Source organism: Brassica napus, chromosome A4 (genome assembly GCF_020379485.1).
Source record: "Brassica napus cultivar Da-Ae chromosome A4, Da-Ae, whole genome shotgun sequence".
NCBI lineage: Eukaryota > Viridiplantae > Streptophyta > Magnoliopsida > Brassicales > Brassicaceae > Brassica > Brassica napus.
The window spans coordinates 10362309-10381970 of record NC_063437.1 but is presented as its reverse complement, the minus strand read 5'-3'; the positions used below and the strand labels follow the sequence as shown (position 1 = coordinate 10381970).

The following is a 19662-nucleotide window of genomic DNA, read 5'->3' as shown; positions in this document are numbered from 1 at the left end:
AAATAGCTATTCACCTTAATATCGCCAGCTACTCTCGTGTTTGGTGAAAGTCCAATATGGACAGGGCTAAAATCCGGAAGAGCATTCAGAGGAACTGTAGAAACACCTTCATATAGAACACTCTGCAAAAGTCAAGTAGTTCTGTAAGGCATAATACTTGATTATGAAGCATATCATGCAAACACAAACAGAAAAAGGGAATTAGGGACAATGTACCTGTTTTTCACTCTGCACAGTAGAAAGAATCACTGGATTGGCATTCAATGGAACAGTAGAAGCAAATGTATCAGAAGCTTGAATGTTACAGCTAGCTGAATCAGTACTAAAATCCGGAAGAGCATTCACAGGAACTGTAGAAACACCTTCAATAGAAGACTCTGCAAAAGTCAAGTAGTTCTGTAAGGCATAGTACTTGATTATGAAGCATATCATGCAAACACAAACAGAAAAAGGGAATTAAGGACAATGTACCTGTTTTTCACTCTGCACAGTAGAAAGAATCGCTGGATTGGCATTCAATGGAACAGTAGAAGCAACTGTATCAGAAGCTTGAGTGTTACAGCTAGCTGGATCAGTACTAACCTGCATAAAGTCAAGTAGTTCTGTAAGGCATAATACTTGGTTATGAAGCATATCCTGAAAAGTCTAAGTAAGAAAAAAACCTTAACACACAAACGACAGGTTCCATCAAATGCTCTAGTCTTGGAAATGAAAGTTCTGAGCTGACGAGTATTACCTATCGAGAGTGGGGGGAAACTTTCAATAATACATTTCATATCCAATGAAAAACCATAACTCAAACTGATTTCTTCCTCTTTAACACTAAAATCTTCAGAGACAATCTTCATCAAATCTTCATACAGTAGATCTTCTTCTATGGAAATGATTGATGCATTCCTCTTCAAATCAACAAGAAACTCCCACTGGAGAGATTCTTTTGAGATCCATTGTCCACAGATGCACAAAACTTCCATTGTTCTACAAAATCAACTTCAAATCGTCAACAAATGAATAATATATAACAAAACCTAGATAATGTATAACAAAATGAAATGATTCAAACCTTAATCAAATCAGACACACGAGAGAGAGAATGAGATGAATAGACGTAGAAACGACAGATCAATTGAGAAACGACGACGACGACGATAAATAAACGAAGAGACGACGACGACGGATCAACGGAGAGACGACGACGGAGAGACGACGACGACGACGACGGAGAGACGACGACGACGACGACGACGACGACGGAGAGACGACGACGACGACGACGACGACGACGGAGAGACGACGACGACAAGGACGGGGAGACGACGACGAAGAAGCGATGAAACGAGGACGGCGACAAATTGATTTCAAATCTGTTTTTTAAATTAGTTAAAGAAGGGGGCATAAGGGTAAATTGCCCCTTTAATGAAACCTATTTTTGTGATTTCTAATCCTGAGTGCTAGTTTGGGAAGGAAAACTTGATTTAGTGTTCTTTGTGTCATTTTCTCTATTATAAACTTATTAGAATAATGTCATCCGTTTGTTTTATAAAAAAAGATTATTCCAGCAATATCATCAATATCATCTTCATATTTTGCATATAATATTAACTTTATTCCCATGGTTTTTGTTAAAATAGGCGAGTCAACTTATATCCCAGCCGATTAGGTCAAACTAAAAATGAGTTATAAATATTGAAAAAACCCAATAGGACGGGATATTAGTTGACCCGCCTATTGTTTTTTTTTCTAATATTTATAACTCATTTTTAGTTTGACTCAAACACATAATATACTAATAGTATATTTCAATCGTATAATTAAATACGAAAGAAATATCAATATAAATATCATCCAACAGTATATTAATATATATATCAAATATTTTTTGTATAGTTACATAACTGATCCAACACACATCTAATAAAAAATATATATAACACGATAAAATAAGAAAATATATCATATGAATAATAAATTAAAACAACACAAGAAAGCCATTAAATTGTTATGTCTTAAAAAATATATATATATATATAAATAGTTAAAAAAAAACACTCGTACGGCCGCGCGGGTCAAGCTCTAGTTGTAATGATTAAATAAGAAGACCGGCGTTGTTTGAAATCTCTATAATATTTTTTTTGTTTGTCATCGACTTATACAGACTCATACTGACTCTATGAACCAAACCAGGAGATCTTGGTCCATGTGAACGACGAAAGGCGATTGCTTCCTGACACTGCGTGCTAGGCCATCCGCTTTTGTATTTTGCGTCCTTGATACATAGATAATCTCTGAATGGAGGAAAGTTTCTTTCAGGACCTTTAAATCTTCTAAATAATTTGCAAAAGCTGGTCATTCTTCTGGTTCCAAAACCATCTTCATCAATTGAAAGCAATCCGTTGCAAATGTAACATGAAATTGACGTAAGTTTCTCAAGGATTCCATTGCACAGACTAGTGCTTTCATCTCTGGATGAAGAGAAGAAAGACTAGCCCGGACATTTCTCGCCCCTAACAGCCCATCAAATCCTTCTAGAATACTAAACCAACCCTATCCGGAGAAAATATCATTCTCTTTCTAGAAAGCATCTGTGAAACACCATCTTCCTAGAATTGACGGTAAAGTCGTAACCTCTATGTGTCAATTCAATTCCTATATGTCACACTAATGTTAATTATTATGACAATTTAATACATAAATATCTTTAAAATATTATATCTACTTGTTATCATTATATATATATACTAATTTTAGCTTTTTTCTTTATACTCTTTCCAAATAACATTTATTAAAGAAAATTTATTATATTTAAAATGCACAAAATATTATAAATAATATGATTTCATAAAAAGGAAAGTTCACAAAAAACAATATTGATATTAAAAATAATAGTCCTTGTAAAGCATAATCTTAAATAACATAATATTCATTTTAAAAGTAACAAAAAGTGTTTTCTTTATATCAAGCTATTTTCTCAAAGGATTAAAAATAATTTAAATAACATAAAAGAAATATCTTTAAGGAAGTAAATGATTAAGAATTAATATTACTGAATATTTTTTCTTAAAGTTTATATTTTGATTTATTTATTTTTATAAAACTACATAAAAATATTTATAATTTTAACTTCAATTTTTACTTATATAACATGATTTCTCAAAAATAACTCACAGGAAAAAAATGGTATTTATTTATATCTAATATTATCTGATAATTCACTTTCTTACATGTCACACTAAGGTTAATTAAAAATTACACTTAGTGAACTAAATATATTATATCTAATTGCCATTATTATTTTTGTTTAAGTTTTTGTTTCTTTTTCTTTATATTATTTCCAAATAAAATTTATTAATCGAAATAATTATAAAATTTAATTAAAACGAATATTTTTTTTATTAATTAAAACGAATATATATACATAATATGATTTCAAAAAATATTAACAAAAATAATTTTGATATTAAAAATATTATTCTTTCTTAAGCATAATCTTAATTAACATAATATTTTTTTAAGTAAAAATAATACTTTCTTTATATCAAGTTATTTTCTTAAAGCATTATAATAATTTAAAATAATATAAAGTGAAATGTCTTTAATGAACTTAAAATAATGTAGAACTAATATTACTGACATCTTTTATTTATGTTTTACATAATCATTTTTCTAAAAAAAATAACTTTAATTTATGACTTATTTATATTTTTAAATTACATAACTAGATTTCCACCCGCACAACCGTGCGGGTATATATTTTCACACATATATATATATATATATAGATATTTGTTTTACATAATTATTATATATTTTTAATGTTACTCACATATTTAAATGTTTGTATAATTATGCCAAATATAATAATTTTATAGTTTTCATGCTGCAAATTAAAATAATCACATATATATGTTGCATATTATATATTTGTCCTATTGAATTTGCGTTTAATTACTAAACTAATTTTTTTAATGCATGAAACAACATATATGAAAACAATTTTGTATTTAATTTATTATAATAATGATCTGTAATTCAAATCGCTAGATTTTTTAAGTAATTTTTAATGTTTATTAATTTTATACAATAAATTACTGTAATTAAAAAGTTTAAGATAAGAGAATTTTTATACATGTATTATATAGTTTACTAATATTAACCCGTTCTACCAACATATTATATTTTTGGCATAAATATTATATATTTATGAAAATAAAATATGTTAACTTATCAATTTAAAATAATTTTATCATATTTTGTTCAATATAACGTTTTTATTTTAAAATGATAGATATTATTATAAAATTGATAAAATGTGATATAATTCTATTCTTTTAGTAACATTTCATTACTAATTACAAAATTAGTTGAAAATATTTATATTCAATTTATGACAGTTAAGATCTTATTATAATCTTTTTCAAGAGATTTGTTAGAATTTTTTTTTTAATTAAAAGATATAAAAGATATTATGATTAAAGTAGTTAAAAATATTATATATATTAGCATTATTGATATACATTTAATAAAAAATTTAAATGATGGTCCAAATAAAAATATCACTCATCAAAAAATCATGATTTTTATTTTATTAGAAAAAAATGGAAAAAATTAAAATAGAAATAAATATATATTTCTAACAAAATCTTTAAAAATTATTAGTAAATGTATTTTTGAAATTAATTAATTTCATTTTATTTAAATTTTCATTTATAAACCAAACCTATATTCAATTTTTATTTCTAATTATATTTTATGATATTTAAGTTAAAACTAACTAATTTTCGAAAGTAAATTTAAAAAGATTCTATGAAGATTTTAAAAAGATTTTGTTAGAACATTTTAAATATATTCATTTGTATTTCAAATAAAAAGATAAAGATATTAAAAGATATAATAATGAACTTATGTAAAATATAATATTTTCTAGGACTGGTACAAACTGAAAAAAAAATCACACATGAAAAGAAGTAATTACTTCTGTTTTAATATATTAGATATATATATATATATATATATATTTAAAAATTAACTTAAATTTAACTTATATAACATGATTTCTCCAGAATATTTTTAAATAACATAATATTTTTATATAACATGATTGCTCAAAATAAATTTTCAAATATGATCTTATTTTTAAATATTAAATAATATTATTTTTATATTTTATTTTAAGCAAGGCAATAAATATTATATAATGAAACTCAAGTTTTTTTTAATATAAGTCCATTTTGATTAAATAATTAGAAAAATCTTTTTAAATATCATAACTAGCCAAACATATTTTAAAACTAGCTAGGTTTTATCGATCTTTGATTTCATTAACACTTTAGTTTATTTTTCATTTGGTTCTCCAAAGAAATATATATTAAAAACATAAATTTAATAAAATATATTTTAACCAACCAAAATTATAGTTGATTTTACAGAAATAGATGCCATACAATACAAATAATAACACACTGAATAGTCATTATATATCTAAAATCACATATCAAATTAAAATAATATAATATTGTTTATAACAAATCATACATCTAAATTATAAAATAAATCAAAATTAAAATATTAATCTGTTATTAATAATATATTTATTTTGTTAAAATTTATATTGTACATGATCTGGATTATAAATATTTCAAATCAATATAGTAACAAAAAATATTTATGACTTTTCGACCCACGTGGGTTGATACCCTAAAGGATAACAAAAGTGGCCTTCTCTATCGTAAAGTAAGTCTCAAGGGACATCTTTAGAGGAAGATATATGAAAATAAAAGATTTTATTCACCTAACTAACAATGCCTTATTAACTAACACAAGAATCCACACGCTTTACTACGACAGGACACGAATTATAGGTTTATAAAGTGGATGAAATCTTGTGAAATTACGTTTTTACCTTTAACAAGTAAATAATAGAAGAATATTCAAAAATGATAATAATACAAAAATAGAAGAATATACACAACCATTTTAAATACTCCAAACACAACTAGTTAGGTATTTTCGTCGGTGTTCGTTTAGATTTTTTGGGTAAAATGTTAGTTTAGATTTTCAGTTATAAAATTATAGGAACCGAATACCACTATATCCTATGAGTAAGCTAAGCTAATGGGTAACCCTGGTGTTTATAGTCTTACTAAAAAAATATTCAACCGAAGTTTTAGATGTTGAAGTTGTACAGATCACCACAGAAAAAGAGGCAGTTTGGTAGTCATCATTTCTCTTAGACAATTAGATTCCTTTGTGGACACTAGCTAGGGTTGTTTTTGATAATCATGATGTAATAGACTAAAAATCAATCATAAAGATATTTGACTCCTGAATTACAACAAAACCACGTTAAAATAGACAAAGAGAGGAAGGTCATATTATGGTAATCAAAATGGGGGGGGGGGGGGGGGGGGGGGGGGGTAATTTAAGAGTTGGTTCTTAGTTTCACTCTAAGAACTCCTGATAATCATGCTCTTAGACCTTAATTATAAAAGAGAAATTTCATGTTTACCATTTTTCATCTTTACCACTATTAAAAAGACATTTTCAAAAATACTTTATTCATTAAGTGACAAAAGAATTTTATACTTATATATATAATAACTCATTATTTAAATAATAAAAAATAATTTTTTTTTTATGTTTTCGAATTATATTTTTTCAAATTCGAATATTTTTCTAATTTTTTTTAATTTTTTGATCGAAATTATGTTTGAAACTATTTAAAAAATATATATATATATATTAAGTATTTATTTAAATAATTATTAGAATCCTAAATTTCACATTCCAAAAATTCTACTCCACCCCTCTACTCTAAACCCTAAGTATATGTTAGTTAACCCTAGGAATATTAGTGTTTTTATTCTTCATTAGAAGTGGTTAGTGTAAAGATGAAAATGGTACTATGAATATGATATTCATGAAATTATATTTGTCAAAACAGTAATTAACTCAGCTAATACAATAAACAAAGTCTGATCCATACGTTAACTGTGAAATGTAAAATGCTGCATAAATCTATTTGTCAAGAATTTTTAACCCTGATTTTTAACAAGATTCATTTCATAAAAAGATCGTGGAGCAAAAAAACAAACTAAAATGAGCAAAAAGAGAAAAAAGATCAACAAATAAAGATTCCAAGAAAGAGAAACTGGAAGAAGAAAACCATAAAAAGTGGAGAGAAAGAGAACCCACAAGAGAGAAAAATGAAGAAATTAAATAGAAGAGTATTTGAACTATTATTTTATAACTTTAACAAGCTCTTTTGAGCAAATTAAAAATGAATATACGCTCTTTTTCTTTACTTGCTTTTCCAAACATATGATGATTATGAAATATTTTATTAAGTGTGTATCAAACCTTGTTTTTCTATAAATATAAGACAGCACGTCTATCTTCTTCTTGCAAGCAAAAGAAAGAAAGAGAGAGAATGGGAAAGCTAACGGCAAAGAGGTTTTGCATTGGGTTTGTGTGTGGAAGAAGTGGGACAAGCAACAGCAACAACAAGAGGTCATCATCATCATTATCTTCTTCTTCGTCGTCATCATTATCATGTAACAATAACAACATAAAATGGGAGATGAGGCCCGGAGGGATGCTGGTTCAGAAGAGATCAGAAGATTCCAACACTGAAGATTTAATCAGCCTTAAAGTTTCCACTGTTTCTCAGCTTTCATATGAAATCTCCATTGATGCAAACTCCACTTTTGGTAATAATTACACATAGTGTTCATATATGTTCGCACATTAGGGTATATATTTGTTGTTTGTTTTTGTCAAAGCCAGCTTAGACAACTAAGTATTCAGTCAGCATAATATTTTCCAGCAGGTAGGATTGTATTAAACTTTAAAGTATTAAATTTAAACTCTGACTTCCTCATGTAGACATAATTAAAATACCGAACATAAAAGTAGTAATTAGTAAGAGTGTAAGATCGACTAGCTAGAATATATTGCAAACTTTTTTACTTATGGCATACTTTTTATTTTGTAATAGTTGACTTTCTATCTTTCAAAAATACAAATATTAACCTTGCGTTCGAATTTCAAAATATTGAAATTATATACAATGAATAGTGTAGCCATCCTGTTTTTTTTTTTGGTTCAGTGTGAGGACTTTCAAATTCCACTTTATTTTTCACTATAAAATAGAATTTACAGTAAAAATGTTCAAATACTATTTTGTTTTTTTGGGTTTTTCACTTTATTTTCCACTGTAAAATATAGTACAATTGGAGTATATCATGATTTTGTTATAAAGTTATTATATTTTAGAGTAAAAATAGAGTGAACCATTGGAAATGATATCACCTTAGTATTTTTTTCAGTTTAGCATAAAAATAGTGACTGTTTGGCCAAAAATAAATAAATAAAACAAACGTTGATTCTAGTTTGGCTGGTAATTGATGAAGCTACTACTAACTGTATTTACATTTAAATTAATTATTTCGCCTTTTGATACAATCGATAACTTGTTTGTACAGTTCCTCATTTATATTTTTTTCTTCCCAGGTGAATTGAAGATGATGATAGCAATAGTGAGTGGAATTGAGCCAATAGAGCAGAGACTCTTGTTCAAAGGGAAGGAAAGAGAAGACCGAGAATACTTGCACATGATAGGTGTTGGGGATGGGGACAAAGTCTTTTTATTACAAGATCCTGCTTTTAAGGAGTTGAAACTTCTTCGTTTTTCTTCACCTCCCAATTACTGCCTAATTTGATTCCTTACTTTAATAATCGATTAATCAGTCAATCGATTAATTAGCTCTAATCTATTTGAAACACTCTCTATAAGAGAAATTCGATAAGTTCTTTGTAGGAGTATTATGTCTGTGTTGTAATTTGTTGTATTGTCTCACATTTGTTAGGTTTTGAATTGAGTGATTAATTATATGTTGAAGATCATAGTTTCTGGTGCAGAAGTATTTGCATACACGATACTATTCTAGTTTTCAGTTTTAGAGATGTGTAAGGCTTTGCATGTGATGTAATATTTTCTGTTTACGTAAACACGTATTGTATTCCTTTTTTTTTTTTTTTGGAACTCAAACACGTATTGTATTCCATGAAGACAAATATATACTATTACAAAATAATTGATGTTAAGGTTGAAATGATCTTTCATTTGTATCCTAACTCAAATATTAGAGATGTTGTGGATGTTTCTCTCTTTTTTTTTTTTTTTTTTTTGAAACACTGTTGTGGATGTTTCTCATTTTTCATTCTTATATAAGGAAAATCGGCTCAAGTAAATGAGTATTTAGATCAATGGTTTATTTTTATCAAAAAGTCAGTGACTTAATTAATATTGATATAATAAACTACATTTTAATAGTAATTTCAAAACCTATAGCGACTGGTTAGTTATAAAATACATAATTTAAAATTAGTTTCAAAGCTTACATCCTCTATATTCTTTTTAACAAAGATAATTTCAAATCAAAACTCTGACTAAGCTCTTGCAGCCATATAAATTCAGGGTTTTATCACCGGAAAGCATTTACATGTAATCAAATATAATATTATATGATGGTAAATTAGATTTTGATCACGATTTCAAAGTGTGATTTTTTTTCTTTTGTACATTTGTTTTTAAAATAAGCTACTATATGATGTTGTGATTTGTGAGGAAGCATAATTAATGTTAGGCAAATTATCTGAAACTCAAAAAAACAAAATCGGAAGTGAAAAAAAAAACAGGTTGAAATTTAGAAAAAACTTGAACGGTTCCTATTTTTCTAAACCTGAAAAATAAAAACTGAACCAGAATCGAAAGATACCAAAATATTAAAAATATAATAAATTATGTTTTTTTAATTATATATATAAATTAAAGTTTATACATTAAAATTATCTAAAAACCTGAAATACCAATTTTTTTTTTTGGGGGGGGGGGGAGGGGGGTTTCTGGGTTTAACTCAATTTTTTTTTTTTTGCTTTAAATCTGAATCATATTAGTTCAGTTTTGTTTCAGGTTTCATAAAAAAATAGAAACCCAACCTAAACCCGACATTACCCAACCAATCCGATTCAGAAAATGTTCAGTTCCTAAATGGGTCCTAAACACTCCAACCCAAATAATCCAAAACCCGAAAAATCTGATCCGACCTGAACCGTAAACATGAATATCTAACACTAACCATAATAGCTATTTTTATTTGTTTTGGTCAATATTACATTTATATAAAATTAATTGTATATATTTTTTTGTTAATTAAAACTTACATATATTATACTGATACTTGTTAGCAGTAAATATCTGGGCAAATCAATAGTTTTGAAATGTTAGAATATATCTACCAAAATTTATGGTTGCAAATTAAACATTATTGATTTTTGCATAAAATATTGGTACGGTTTAGTCAATCCAATTAATTAAACGATATATCTCCATCTAATTTCAACAGAAATCAGTTTATACCGATATATAAATTTAAATTTGAAATATTTAAATTTGAAGAAACAATCTAATTGAAGTAACTAATTTTATCTTAATTTAATTGAATTTATCTATTTTAATCCAATTTCTTTTCTCTTTTTTTTTGTAACACACTATTTTAATCCGATTATAACAAAAAATTGGCATGATTTGGTATTAAAAAAAAAGTTAAACCCCAAATTATTCAAACTAGACCAAATCCTAATCTAACTTGGTTGCTTTTAGTATGATTTTCTTGAACCGAATTATTGGTCTATCCAAACTCTAGGATTGAAAAGCAGGAATGAACCTATCGCTCCCATGCCTAATTATGAATGATAATATATGCATACATACATATAAACAGAAAGAAAAAAATCATGTTTACACGTACACAGAGTGACAGACTGGTAGACATAGGTCTAATTACTTGTAGGTTAGCCGAGATGTATGATTAATAACCTTATACAACTAATTAATAACTTCTGTGTTACAATCATTTGCGTTATTTTTCATTATAATATGGTTTAAGTGAATGAAAGCTAACTGCTGTACAAATATTATATCGCACGCGTGCAAGCCGACAACACAAAAGCAAGTGGTTTTATAAAGTGGTAGTTGAAGTACCAAAAAGAGCACTATTAATATAATCAATTTATAGTTAAATACTCCTTATTTTTTTATTTAAAGACGCTCATATTTTAAAACTAACTGAAAAGTACAGTTGAGCTAGGGATGGGTATTGGAAGTACCCGTTCAGATCCTATTCGAGTTTTGAATATCTGGAGTTAAAGATTTCGGTTCTATTGGTTCGGATTCGATTCGGATTTTTGCTGGTTCAATTAAGACTCAAATAACCCATTTAAATTATTTTATAATTTATATATACTCTCAAAATCTATAAATAAGAGTAATATATTTTATATAATATTTGAATAATTTTGCCAAAATACTCAAACATAAAAAATTTGTTTGACTTGAATATTTGAATTAGATATTTTAAATATTGTTGGTGTTTTGAGTATTGTTTAGCTATTTTAGATATTTACTTTTGACTTTTGTATATATTTTCAAATATTTTGGACAATTTTAAAATATTTTTTATATTTTGGATATTAATTCTAAAAATAATTAATTTTTTAAGTATGTAAGTCTGATTTGGATATATTCAGATACTTGAAATATTTTGGTTCGGTTCATATTCAGTTCTGGTTCTCTAGATATCAAAGTTTTGAATTTGTTTAACCAATTTTCGGTTTAGATTCAGTATTACTTTCTTGGATCACATTTGGTTTGGTTCTTCGAATTCAAAATTTTTACCCAGCCCCAAGTTGAGCAAAAGTTTTACACATTTCCTTCGAATATACACCACATAATTTATAGTTCTGAATATTGATTTCAAATGGAACTAATATTCTTTCCAGCAACCTCCTCCAAATTTTTCTGATCTGCCGCCTCCTCTGGTGGTTTGGCTTTGCCACCATTGGGGGAGGATCTTCATGCTCTTTCCTCCCTTCATTTGGCTTTTTCTGTTCTCTCTGATAGCGCAGTTTCTCAGGTTAGGAGTCACTCGTGGTATGGCTTTCCGGTGGCCCGCTTGAAATCCTTTCTCAAGAGGTGTGTGTGGCGTCGTTTTGCTCTCCTCCTCTGGCTATTTCTTTCACCTGCGATTTCATTTCTATGGTGGCTTTGGGTGATGGTGACTCTGCTGGCATCAGTTAGATATGTGTAGTAGGTTGTTGGTTCTCTTGGTACATGTCTCAGAGCTGAAGCTTCATTCATGTTTTTTGTTTACTCTGTCATTCTTGTGGGACTATATTTGGCTCCTATTGGCGTCTTGTTTGGCTCTCTTGTTGACAGTAGTGATGAGGCGCTTGTGCAATCTATGTCCATGTCTGGTTGTTGCAGGGCCGTCTCAAACTCTAAAGAGACCTGTTCAAAAAGAAATAAGGATCTTTTTACTAACCTAAAATAATTTATGTTTTTCTGACAAAATATTGTTATAATATATTTTACTAACATATTTTGGTTTTATAATTAAAACCTTAGGAAAAAACACCTCTTTGAGACTATGAATATTTCAGTTTCCTTTTTCTTTTGATTTTTTATATCAACAATCATGAGTTATAATCTATAAGAAAACTAATAGAGCAATAGAACATGGATAGTGGTTAGACCAAAAGCCGTAGACTCTTGATTTGATTAAACAAGAAGTTGAAGACTCCTCTTTTTTCTTCTCAATAGAGCTTATACTAGTCATTCTTCTTTGTGTTTACTTTTTTTTGTAAAAGTTGCTGAAAATTATATATTTATCTCCTTATTTATAATAACTAATTAATAATAGTTTCCTAAAAATAATCAAACTAGAATATTAAGTTTCTAAATTTACATTAGTTTTTGTAAATTTGTACGTTAGTTTTTGTAATCTTCCGTGGAAGTCTTCTACGTTAGTTTTTGTAAATTTGTTAAGTAACTTTAAAATATGTTTATTTAATTTTCAAAAGTGTTAAGTAACTTCAAGAATATCAAGTAACATGATTCAATGTGTCTTCCCAGATCATAAGATATACTTTTTACTTATGTATCTATTGAAAGTGTTCTAGCTTTGAACTTATGTAATGTTTTATCTTTTGTGAATTTGACTAAGTTTTTTTGAGAATTCTTCTCCCTTAGTTGTAATAAATTTGATTAATTTTTGTGTTATTGTGTTTTCCTATTGAAGTTTTATCAATAACTTCAACTATGTCAAGTAAATTTGGCAAGATAATGTCGTGGAAAATGAACATATTTACCAAACTTTTTCATTAATATCTCTTCAAATTTACAAAAAAAAGTTACAACTAAATGAGTAAACATACAAATCACAAAACAGACCACACACAAAACTATTATAGATCATTCCTCTACAAAGACAAGCTTAGACTCTACTTGATATGGAAGAAGACCTCGTGAGAGACTTCCTGGAAGTCGTCTAGAAGACTTCCTGAAAGTCTTCTGAAAGTCTTCTAGCACATTATATTTTAGAAGAATTTCGAGAAGAATTCCCATAGGTCTTCCAAAGTCTGATCCAGATCTGAAAAACATGTATATCAAACCTAGATTTGTAAAACCTGCATATCATATCAAAAAACGTTCAAATGAATTTAAAACAAAGAAAATGAGTGGAAAATTAGATAAACATACTTTTATAAAACACACAAAGTACATATCCAAGTGGAAGATGAGAACCATCTGATTAAAACATGCAACAAAAAGATATATTAGCGAGAAAGACATGAGACAAAAGTGAAAAATTCATATAAAGTTTAGTGTTTTCAAGACAAAGAGATTATGGGTTTGGAGAGTTTTAGTTTGAGAAAAAAATATGAATTTTATGCAACAGGAGGTTACCAAATGAAAAAAAATCAACATAAGAACTTACCAAAACGCTCAAATCTATTATGAAAGGGAGACATGAGAGAAGATTGCATCAGAAGACTTCCTGGAAGTCGTATGGAAGACTTCCTGGAAGTTGTCTGAAAGTCTTCTAGCCTAGAAGTCTACCAGATCTGAAAAATCAGCATATCCAAATCCAGATCTGAAAAACCGGCATTTTCAAAAACGTTAAAATGGCTTAAAAACAGAGAAAATGAGTGGAATATAGATAGATCTACCTTTATAGAATACACAGAAATACATATCTAAAATTAATAAATCTACCTTTAATTGAGTGGAAGATGAGAACCATGTGATGAAAAACCTGCAAAACAAGATAAACTAGTGAGAAAGACATGAGACAAAACAATAAATTGATATAAAGCTTGGTGTTTATATGTTCAAAGAAATTAGAGAGAGGTTGGAGAGTTTTAGAATGAGGAACATACCATTTTTGTTGCAACCATTTGAGAGAAGGAGAGAGAATGTGTATTTTTTTTATATATGAAGACAAAAATTCCAATAAAGTTAAATATTTTCGATCAGAAGATTTATTAGATGACTTACTTGTAAGTCGCCCACAAGACTTCAATATTTTTAGCGGAAAACTAAAATATTTTTAGCGGAAAACTAAAATATTTTTAGTTGGAGTTAGAAGACTTCCCAAACGACTTACATGTTAGTCGTCTAGACCCTAAACATAACCCCTAAACTAAATTAACTAACTAAACACTTCATAAAATCAAATTAAACTTAAAAAGTGTTTACTATACACAGAAATAATCACATGTAGATAACAATTTAATTTTTGAAAAAACATTTAAGCTTTCCAAAATCTAAGCCTAAGAATACATACAATACGACAACATATGTTGACAAACCCTAGATCAAAGAATATCATGATTAACTACTTTCACTCATCTATGTTTAAAACAATTCAATTTTATTACATCTTAATTTATATCACTTAAAACTGTTTATAATTACATGATTTTAATTTTTCGCTTATCAAAATATGTTTTACAAAATTTATAAATTATTTTTAAGATCAACTGTACAAGACCACTTCCGTGGACGTCGTCCAGAAGACTTAACATAATCTGAGAAGACTTAGCAGAGATATTTTCGTAAAAATGAGTTATGTTTTTTATTTGGTCACAAGGGGCTGACTATAATTTCACAAGGCTTTTGGTTTACTTTTGCATTTGATTCAAGTTTGGGTATACTTTTGCAATCAAAATCAAGTTTTGAGTCATATTTGGTAAATCTCCCTCATAACATTCTATAATACTACAAAAAAACAGAGGAATATCAGATGATAAATCGACAAAATGGAATATGTATAGAAACTTGTAAGAAATCTGTAACAAATTTATTATGAAATTCTAATAGAAAAGATCTGTTGTGAATTTACTGACGAATTTCTGATAAAAATAGTATATACGTGAACTAGCCGCTATAAATTTTTACGGATTCCCGACGAAGTTTATTATCGTTAAATTTTTTAAATTTTTGATGAATTCCTGAAATTTATCTTTTGTCAAGAATCTATTGATAATCTGTTAGGAATTTGTCCAACAATCATATGTAAATATCATTTCTCCTTCCTCACAAGAAAAACACAAAACATGTCTTTTCCTAATTATATTTGTTTGTTATGTACAGAAACAAATTTACTGAGACAAGATTATTTAGATGTTATTACTGAGTTTATGGGTAACGACAACCGCAAGTTACAAAAGTCTGTAAGTTGAAATTTTCATACTCTACTTATCAGAATAATATGAGTATTAAAAATGAGGAAATTTGGAAGCATTTATATATGAATAGATTTATACCATGCTATAAGATTTGGTATTTTCATAGAAAACGACCAGATTATGATAGTGCTAGTGAGCCTCATACTTTGGATATGTTAGATGAATCGAAAAGGCTAACATGAATGTAAATTATGGTGTATGTGCTGTTCATATGGTAAATGATGCATATTGAGAAAATTTATCGTCTATTGTTGAGAAAAGAGATATAAGAGACGAATCTAGTTTAGAAACAAAAAGATATTTTGATATGTTAGGTGCATCATGCATTGTACAAAAATGTAGAGGTGATCATTCACCTTTATCGCCCACAAATAGATATATGGCCATAAAAGTGATTTATAATTTGGTTGAATAATATGTGGATGCGATCACTAATTTTTCAGGAGATTCTATTTGAAGATAATCTTACACATGGTTCATATTACGAGGTTCATAAACTTGTAACTGGTCTTGTTTTACCATATAAGATGATCAATGTATGCATCGATAATTGCATGATTTACAATAGATGATGAAAACCAAAAAAAAAGATGTCACTTTTGTCAAAAATCTTGCTATCAAGATACTAGGGAAAGAGTTCAAGTTCCATATAAACGGATGTGATATTTTCTGCTGACAGAATGGTTGAAGAGGCTGTATCAACCAGAACACACATCATAACCAATGAGATGGCATGCATAACATTCAGCAGATGGTGATATTGCACATTCTTAAGATGCAGAAGCGTGGAAGTAATTCCATTCATTATATTAAGAATTTTTGTATAAGAGAAGAAATTTTTATTTTGGACTATGTATAGATGGTTTTAACCCATTTGAAAATCATAGAAAATATTCATTTTAGTCAGTAATATGACACCTTAAAACTTACCACTAGATTTTGCACGCGAGTTTTTATTCCTTTTCGTTCTCATAACCGGGCAGAACATCCTAAGAGACCACTTGATATATTTCTTCATCCATGGATATATGAGTTAAACTATTACTGAATCACAATGTTCTTATATACGATATTTTGTGTGAAGAAAATGTGCATATGCAGACAATATGTGATTCTACAACATATGATATGTTATATGGTTGGAAAACTCATTGGAGTCTATCATGCAATCATTTCCAAGATAACACATCTGCTTTCCAATTGAAACACAGACACAAAATGTATTGGTTTGATTTTCACAAGAGATTTCTACGAGACGATCATCCTCACCATATCATAGGAGTACGCTGGGCCGGTCTTTGGCATAAGCGGGTGAAGCCGTGGCTTAAGGCAGAAAATTTTACAAGGGCATATGTTTTTGTTGTCAATGGGACATATTTTAGTTTTTTTTTTTACTTTTTACAAATAATTAAGGTTTTTAAGGTTTTCTAAGCTAAAATAATACTTGTGGGAATAATTAATTAGAATAATATTTGTTTATTTCTATTTTAGATTACAACTAAAACCCTAATTAAAAGTTAGCTACTAAATAGTTTTTCGTGTTGTCTCTTTCTTTTCTGCCATTTTTCCAATTTATTTTATATTGCTTCAATTCTTAGATCATAATCTTCGTATTAACGAGAGGTACGTGACTAATTTATTAATTTCTAAATTTTTATAAAAAGTAAAAAATTGTGATGAGAGCAGTATCACGTGTTGACATTATTAGGAGTCATTACGAGTTTGCTCTTCTTTTGTGTTCACCAATCTTAATGATAGTCAGTTGAGACTGTTATTTTCGAAAAACTTGACTACATAAGTTTAAGTAGTGATTTGAAGGAAAAGAAGCAAAAAGATTGATATTTCGTTAATAAGTATTTTCTATTCTATTTTTTTGTTTCCTTACAAACCTTTTGTGAAACTTGATTGTTTAATGGAAGTTTATTTTTTTTATTACTGCTGTTATATGATTTTGGATTATATATATACTTACTTGGTGATTTTTCTATGCTCATGCAAAGATATAAATATATACAAAATAATTAATAATTAATTAATTTTTAATTAATATATATATATATCATTATAAAAATTATTAGTTATTTTCATATATTTAGAAATTTTATATTATTTGAAAACATATATATATATATATATATATCATATGTAAATAGTGCTTAAATAATATATTTATTTTAGTTATATATGCAATCTAGGTTTAAGAATTTCATTGATTTACTTATTTATTTTTGGGGTTTACTGAGTCGAATTTTTACTACAACTATTTGAATTTTAAATAGCTAAAATCATATTAAATATTATAAAATTTTCATTTTTTATTTTATATTTTTAAATATATCTTTGTAGTTTTATCATTTATTATGTATCCTTTTGATAAATATTATAAATAAATTAAAATTTTATTATTTTAGAAAATATATTTTTTGAATCTATTGGCAAACATAATTTATTAATTCTATTAGTTATATTAAATTATCAATATATAAAGCAGATGGTTGATGATTTATTTATATTATTAAAATATTTTGTTTCCACTTTTAATCTTTTGATCTAAACATATATATATATAGAAAATATTTTTGGTTGTTTTATTTTATTATTTATTATATTATTTAAGGTAAAATATTTTAAAAATTATCTTCTTTAAAAAATATATTCATTATTAGTTATTAAATAAAATATCGAAATTATATATATATATATATATAATTTCCATATTTTAGTAGTTTAAGAAAACATTATGATAAAAAAAAGGAAATTAAAAGCAAAAAATTATTAAACAAAAAGGAAAAAAAAAAAATTATGATAATGACATTATGCATAATATTTTCAATTCATTAAGAATACTTTTGTAATTGACTACTCTAAAATAAACATAAAAACTACACATATGAAACTAACTTCTCAAATAATATTATAGAGATATAAAGGCATAATTTTTCGAAATGGCTTAGGGCATTATAATATGTTAGACCGGCACTTCATTTTACTTGTTTTTCATGCAATAGTGTAAGTTGGTTAGAAATGCTAAGTAAGTGAAATTGAAATCATCGTCCATTTTGTGTGTGTTTTTAAATCTCTTTGGATTAATTGATTTCATTTCCTTTTATTATTAATTTAATTTAATTTTATTCATTTTTAAAATGGTTGATGGTTGATTTATGTTATTAAAAATATTTTGTTTCCACTTTTAATCTTTTGATCTAAACATATATATAGAAAATATTTTTGGTTGTTTTATTTTATTATTTATTATATTATTTAAGGTAAAATATTTTAAAAATTATCTTCTTTAAACAATATATTCATTATTAGTTATTAAATAAAATATCGAAATTATATATATATATATATATAATTTCCATATTTTAGTAGTTTAAGAAAACATTATGATTAAAAAAGGAAATTAAAAGCAAAAAAATATGAAACAAAAAGGAAAATAAAATAAAAAAATTATAATAATGACATTATGCATAATAATTTCAATTCATTAAGAATACTTTTGTAATTGACTACACTAAAATTAACATGAAAACTACACATAGGAAACTGACTTCTTAAATAATATTATAGAGATATAAAAACATAATTTTTCGAAATGGCTTAGGGCATTATAATATATTAGATCGGCACTGGGAGTACGATAAGAAGAACAAGACGGTGTTTGACAGTCCACCTTTTGAATTACTTGACAGTGATTTACTGGACCATTTAAGAGATTTCAGTGCTCTTAAGGCGCTAAACGCTGGTGAAAATGGACATTATCCAATAGATGGTGTTGGAGAACACCAAAATTATCATAAAAAGAGTATTTCTAGGATTTGCCATATTGAAAAGATCATTTGTTTCGAAATAATATAGATGCCATACATCTTGAGAAGAAATGTTTTGACAATCTGATGAACACTGTTCTAAATGTCAAAGGGAAAATGAAAGATAATGTGAAGTCTGCACTAGATTTGGTTGATATTTGTTCTCGTAGCGAACTTCATGTGAATAAGCAAGGTAAATGTCATGTTTTCATTTACAAACTAAATTCAGATTTGAAGGATGAGTTCTTTGATTGATTTGTAC

General features: G+C 27.1%; 1 protein-coding gene across 1 annotated transcript; it reads left to right on the top strand.

The window, feature by feature from the left end:
• The first annotated feature begins 7176 nt into the window (after positions 1–7176).
• On the top strand, positions 7177–8903 carry LOC106449631 (BAG family molecular chaperone regulator 2). The gene is made up of 2 exons (XM_013891371.3): positions 7177–7706; positions 8509–8903. The coding sequence occupies exons 1-2, from the start codon at positions 7427–7429 to the stop codon at positions 8715–8717; spliced, it is 489 nt and encodes a 162-aa protein (XP_013746825.1). The 5' UTR covers positions 7177–7426; the 3' UTR covers positions 8718–8903.
• Positions 8904–19662: the final 10759 nt, after the last annotated feature.